General features: G+C 37.4%; 1 protein-coding gene across 1 annotated transcript in view; it reads right to left on the bottom strand.

Moving 5' to 3' along the window:
* Positions 1–974: 974 nt before the first annotated feature.
* LOC102873059 (meiosis-specific protein MEI4-like) overlaps positions 975–7,203 on the bottom strand; it is a 244,890-nt gene continuing 238,661 nt past the window's right edge. Inside the window, exon 7 of the mRNA XM_006898441.1 lies at positions 975–1,244. Coding sequence (XP_006898503.1) covers positions 975–1,244 — 270 coding nt within the window. The remainder of the gene's footprint in view (positions 1,245–7,203) is intronic.

Genomic DNA, 7,203 nt, shown 5'->3' with positions numbered 1-7,203 from the left:
AAGCAAAAGTTAGAATGGATAAAAGCATGCTAGAAAGAAGGAGTCTCTCTTTCTTTTTGGCCTCATACCCTGAAGTTGGGAACTATCTTTATGTCTTCAGGGGTGCCTTACTCTCTTTCCTTCCTCCTAATTCCATGCTTTCTTTCCAAAGCCTTTTACTGCCTTTCCACTTTACCTTCTATGCCTCTGCTAACTGATTGAGCCTGGGAAGTTCCTAGCACTAACAAAATGTTTTCTGCTTTATTAATTTCTTTGACATCTGCCTTTGTGTGTGTTCATTTATTTACAGTCATCTGAACTCACTCTCCTGTTCCAACTTTCCAGTCCCACCAACAAATACTGAGATCCTGAGAGCCATGACTCTTTACCACTTCTTCACACACACACACACACACACACACACACACACACACACACACTCGAACAATGAATTAAAGACTATGAGATCATCAAATGCTAAAACTCTTCTTCTTCTTCCCCATCTATATTGACAGGGAAAGACATACATAGAACCTTGTAAGAAAAAAAACCAAAACAAACCCAACTTCTAAAAATTACATTGAGGGCTAATTATTTTAAACTGTTATTAAAGCAAAAAATGTATCTGTTTTTTATCTGTTACCATTTAGCATCTATTACATGAAAATATTTTAAAATCTAAATTTTTCTTAGTGTTTTTTAAAGATATAGTCAGTAGAGTATTTTAGACAATAATGGAATGAGACTATTAATTGATGTATTATTGTAAGACACAGATACATGAAAATAAGACATTTTAACTGAAACTGGTAAACTGTGATATACAAATATGACTCATAATCTATCATACACAGTAAGACTAACCATTAAATCAAGTGAATGATTTTACTTCAAGATCTTTTAAAATCCTCAGTTTAAAAATATTCTTTACCATCATTTAGGTACAAGATCTTTATTTATTCAGGTTTATTATGTTTTTGATACCAGTTAAATTGCTAAGGAGACGAGTTATTTTCAACAGTTTCTTTCTCTGTTGAGTTAAAGAGAACACTCAGTCTCCACAAGTAAAACGTGAACAAAGGGAATGCATCTGAAAGTTGGAAAATTGTTTGATCATGTTTTTGAAGAAATCTCTTTATTTCTTGGTCATCCTTCCATTGACTTGAAATGCCACCTTGTTCCGTCTCCTTCTGAAGAAGCTGTTCCAGAACCCAGAACAGGAAGAAATTATTCTCATATCGTGTTACATCATAACTGCCTTGAGCCTAGAAACAAACAAACAAAAATTAAAACAAAACCAAAATTAGTTTCAGCTCAGATCACAAAATGCCAAATGATAAATGTTCATATACAAAGCAAATCCTTGAGACAAACACCTCTGGTTTTCCTTTCCTTTGATGGGAGTTGGGGGGTCCTTCTTCTCAAAGACTTTATATAATCTTTTCTTCTTTGTACATTGACAAAACTCCAACTTTTTTCTTTTTTAAATTCTCATTTTAAGTTATTTCTTAGATGAGCCTAAAATTTTCCGACACATACTAATTGTCCTAAATATTGAGTGGTGAATTGCAAAGTCTTGTTAAACAGTTCCAATTGATAATAAATAGTTAATGTTGCCATTTATATTATAAAGATCTTTGATAGCAAGGTTTTGGGTTCAAGTTTGAATATAAAATCAGTTGTACATGAGTTAGGGTCATGATCTGTAAGGTAGGGCATTGTGTGGCCAATTCAAAGACCTGGCTACTCTAGTGGTTCAAAGGCATCAGCTGCTCCTTGGGAGAAAGATGTAAAATCTCCCATGTGACTTACAGTCTCACAAACCCTCTGGAGAGTCAACTATGACTAGACTTATGCCAGAAATGAGGGGGGTTTTAGTTTGAAGATCAGATTGTGTGGAACCAGATTTATGGACATGAGGAGATATGTGGATGCACCTTGTAGATTATGTAGAATGTAGATGCACTTAGAATATTTAACCTGTTGTTGTTGTGTACTGTTGAGTAGGAACCACCCTGTAGCAGACCTTCCTGTGGGTTTTCAGAGGCAGTTAATTGCATGGGAGGAGATTGCCCATCCTTCTCACAGAGAAGCTGGTGGCCTCAAACTACATGCCTTTGGGATTGCAGCGTAGCTTCTTTCTCTAGGCCAAGAGAGCTCCCTAATATTTCACCTGTTGTTGTTGTTATGTGCCGTCGAGTCATGTGCAATTCATAGTGACCCTATGTACAGCGGGCCTAAACTCTGCGCTGTCCTGTGCCAATCATACCATCTCCGATACACCCAGCCCAAATGCCCCAGTCACTGAATCAATCCACCTCATAGAGGGTCTTCCCCTCCTGTACTGTCCCTCCACCCTACCTAGCATGATGTCCCTCTCCAAGGACCAGTCCCTCCTTACAACATGTCAAAAGTATGTTAGACAGAGCCTCAGAATCCTTGCCTCCAAAGAGCCGCCCTGTTTAACCCTTTCCAGGATAAATCTTTTTTCCTAGCAGTCCATGGTACCCGCAATACTCTTCTCCAGCACCACAGCTCAAAGGCATCAATTCTCCTTCTATCTTCCTTAGTCATTATCCAGCACTCTGATGCATAGCAAGTGATTGCAAAGATCATGGCCTGTATCAGACGCACCTTAGTATCTAGAGAGACACCATTGCTCTTCAGTGCATTGGAGAGGTCCCTAACAGCAGACTTTCCCATGGCAATACATCTTTTAATTTCCTGGCTACTGGTGTCAAGAGTGTTGACTGTGGAGCCAACAAACTAAAGCTGTGAACAATCTCAATCTCTTCACCATCCAGCCTGATGCCGTCAATTGGTCCAGTGGTGAGAATCTTTGTCTTCTTGATATTGAGCCTCAATCCATATTGGAGGCTACAGTCCTTGACCCTCTACAGCAAGCGCTTCAGGTCCTCCTCAGTTTCAGCAAGCAGGGTTTTGTCATCTGCATATCGCAGATTGTTGATAGATCTTCCACCAATCTTGACCCACATTCCTCCTCTGAGAGCCCAGCCTCCTGGATAATCTGTTCTGCAAACAGGTTGAAAAGGTATGGAGACAGGACACATCCCTGGCACATACCCTAGATGACTAAAATGAAATGAGTAAAAGAAAACCTAAAAAGTAGACAATGATAAGCATAACCTAAGAGAGAAATTAGTTTAAAAATGGAAACTAGTATTATCATTTGCATATTAATTAAGAAGTGTATTAGAAACATTTATCTTATCTATAGGCTACTCAAGTTCAGAAGAATGTCTTGTTCAAGAAGGGAACCCAGTAAATAAAATTAAATATATACAGATAACTGAATATACTGTCTTTAAAGGTTTTACTAAAGATTAATCTCTAACTTCACCAGTAGCTCCATGTAGAAGGATGGGAAATCTTCTTCCATTTGATTTAAAGCCTCTGAATACCTTGTAGAGGGTCAGGTTCCAACTTAACAGCACATAAGAATAACAATACTACACCTCATTCCTACTAAATTGGACTATACATTACTAGGTGCATATACACAAAACCTTTATATCTGCAACTTTGATCTAGAATGGCCTCTAATCAAACTCTAACTACTAGCACTGATGTCTTTGACATCAAGGATATATGTCTACAACATTCAATAATTCCATTTTTTCTCCTTTTTATGGACCTTAAAATAATGTCTTATATAATGTTTAGTTATATATGCGCTTTATCAAATATTTAGAATCAAATTGTGTCATCTCAATTGAATCTAAAAACCATCTCAAGAAAAGATTTGATGCAGTGAACACTAATGACTGAACTAGAAGAGTTATGACATTAAGTATATCATTCATGAAGGAAGCAAATAGCCAATAAAAAGACATGAAAGAAAGAAAGAAAGGTCAAAATAAATGTCAGAAGAGATTCTGAAACTTGGGTTAGAATACAGAGAGGCCAAAACAATGGGAAGAAATAATGAAGTAAGAAAGATAAGCAGAAAAACTTCTTAAAGGGCAGCTTGAAAAGACAAAGCAAAGTATTACAATGAAATACACAAAGAACTCCAGTTTACTTGCATGTGCTATAAATGATATTTGATAACTTCCACTTTCCGTTGGATTACCTTTATTTAGTGAATATAGATCTCTTACAGTGTTGACAAGGTAGCTGTTTTCCCAGTTTCTTGGCATAAACGGGCGAGCACCTCTAGGGATGCATCTGTTTGTTGGAAAACGTCACTTGGTATCTCATCAATCTAGGGGCCTTATTTCTTGCCAATGCCTTCAGTGTAGCTTGCACTTCTTCCTGCGTTATCATTGGTTCCTTATCATGTGCTATTTCCTGAAATGTTTCTATGTTAGCCAATTTCTTTTAGTATAGTGACTCTGTGTATTCCTTCCATCTCCTTTGGATGCTCTCTGCATCATTCAGAATTTTGCCCATAGCATCCTTAAGTATTGCAACTCAAGGCTTGACTTTGTCTTTTAGTTCTTTAAGAATGAAGATTGCTGAGTGAGTTTTTCTCTCCTTGTTTTCTAACTACAGCTCTTTTCAGCTATCAGTATTGTGGATAGGATGGCATAGTGACAGCTGCGCCACAGCTGAGATTATAGTCAAGACAGGACTGAGCCCTCTTTGCAGACAGAATTCTGCCCAGCCCCTCAAAGGAGACAGTGGACCCCTCTGCAAACAGAAGTTTCTTTCCAGTCTCCCAGTGGAGGGGATAGCCATGTCTGAACTTTGGTCTTAGTTTAAAAGTAAGCGTACCCATTGTTATGTTGGCAACATTTAATGTATAAGGAAAATATAGCCTCATGAGATAGGATTTTTTTTATTGGCTTAAACTAAATAAAAACCACAGGGAGACTAAGAAAGGGGCTAAGTGTTAAGCTATGAGAGGACCTCTGCCTTAGCCTTCTCCATTTTCAGAATTCATTTCCTCATGTCCCCACTTTCTTTCTGCATCCAGTTAACAATACAGTATAATACTCTGCTTTGTCTTCTCAAGTTGCCCTTTGAAATATTCTGTTCTTCTCCCTCACCTCAGCAATGTTTCAGTAGAGAAACGTATCTAATTTAAAAAGATGTGTGTGTCAGGGCCACACCCTTTCTCCCTGTTAATTCTTTATGCCAAACAAAATAATTCAAAAAGCTAGACTTTATGAGGAAGAATGTGGCATCAGGATTTGAGGAAAACTCATCAGCAACTTGTGTTAAGCAGATAATATTATCTTGCTTGCTGAAAATGAGGAAGACTGAGCATGCTTGTTGCAGAAGATCATGGACCACAGCCTTCAGAATGAATTACATCTCAACTTGGTGGATGGAGGGAGGGGGCTAAGGAAATGGAAAAGATATGGCTAGGACCTGAAAACACAGGGTAATGCATTTTTATGGGCAATGGTAATTAATTTTATAAAACATAATGCATGGGAATGATTGTATGAATCACAATATGAATGAGGGATTCTTCATAGTGAGAAAAATATTTATATGACGTTTGTAAGCAAATGAAGATAAAATTAAAAATTCAATATAACCTCAAGAGTAATAAAAAAATCACACAACACACAACCTCTCTCCCCCCTCCCCACCCCCACCAAATTCTCACAAGAGGGCCAACAGGGCACATTGATAAAAGATGAGAAGTGTCAACGATTTCATACTATGTAGATACACCATCAATAACCTCAGTACCAGCAGTCAGGAAATAAAATGATATATTGCATTGGGAAAGTCTGCAGTCAAGGATCTCTCCAAAGTGCCAAAGAGCAAAGATGCCAATTTAACAAGAAGGGCACACCTAAACTGTGCAATGGTCCTTTCAATTACTTGTTATACATCTGAGTCAGAGAGTCAATAAAGGTGACAGATGAAATAAAATAACTGATGCCTTTGAGTTGTGGTGCTGCAGAAGAGCACTAAATATCCTATGGACTACCAAAAGAACAAACAAATGTGTCTGTGAGAGGATGTAGCCGGTATTCTAGAAGTTAGCATAAATTAGGTAGTGTTTAAATGAGAACTATTTGACAAAAAAAAGGAAAATTGTTTCATTCACTTTTCAACTTTAACAACAACAGTAGTGTACTATTCTTTCACTTATTAACTCACTCATTGCAGTTGAGTCAAAATCAACCCATAGCTAACCCTCCAGTGAGTTCTTAGAGATTATTTTCAGATAATATTAGCATATATTTTTGGGCACAGAATTAAATCCACAGAATGGATATAAAAATTTCACCTGAATATGATGGAAAATGTCAACCATCAACCTAATACCATTTATTTTAAGAATCATTAGGCTTATGACACTAATTCAGAAAGTGTCTGAGCATATGATTAAATAGAGCAGGCAGCTGCCAGAGTAATGAATTTGAGAACTACAGGAAAGACCTCCCCCACAGACAGGCATTTTAGTCACAGTGAGAGGAGAAACTGATAAAGCATGCGAGTGCACACTCTCTCTAAAGAAAGGAATTAAGACAAAACAAAAAGCCCCAGCATTGCCATCAAGTAAATTCCACTTCAATGTGACTCAATAAGACAGTAGAATGAGGACATTCTACTCTTGTTGAGTCACCTTAAGATTATGGATTGAATTGTGTGCCCAAAATTATCTTATAAATCCTAAGCCCTACACCTCTATATGAAATCTCTTTTAGAAATAAGACTTTCTTTGGTACATTAAGGAAATCATAGTGACTTAGTAGGTGATGCCTTGCACTTAACCATGTTTGACCTATGAAAGGGGCAAAGTAGACACAGGAGCAAGCACACAGAAAAGGAGGAAAGGATGATGCTACTTGAGGATTTCCATGAAATGCTGAGAATGCCAGAGAAACAGAGTTAAAATTCTTATCCCTGAGTAAACAGGTCTTTCCCTAGAGCTGACTCCTTAAATTTGGACTTACAGTACCCTAAACAATGAGAAAATAAGTATCTGTTCCTTAAAAGCTACCTTCTTGCGGTAGTTTTGTTATAGCAGCTCTAGCAACAGACATAACGGCGTCGAACTGAACTGATGCACAGTAACACCAGGAAAAAACCTATTTTTGTAAATACATGCTAAAAAGAGAAAAAAACAAGCCTCCTCACCATCCCTCAACAAATTAATGGATCTCTGTACTTGACATTGTGCTGCCCCTGAGAACACATTATAGTATCTCTTTGTAGCAAATGACCAGAAATCTTCCCTTATTTTTCAGACTTAAATAACTTCTACATTTAGTTTTTGATTTTTTATTATTTTTT

Source organism: Elephantulus edwardii, unplaced genomic scaffold (assembly GCF_000299155.1).
Source record: "Elephantulus edwardii isolate Elephantulus edwardi_28Jun2011 unplaced genomic scaffold, EleEdw1.0 scaffold00229, whole genome shotgun sequence".
Taxonomy (NCBI): domain Eukaryota; kingdom Metazoa; phylum Chordata; class Mammalia; order Macroscelidea; family Macroscelididae; genus Elephantulus; species Elephantulus edwardii.
The sequence above is the reverse complement of the archived record's forward strand: the minus strand, read 5'-3'. Positions and strand labels throughout refer to the sequence as shown.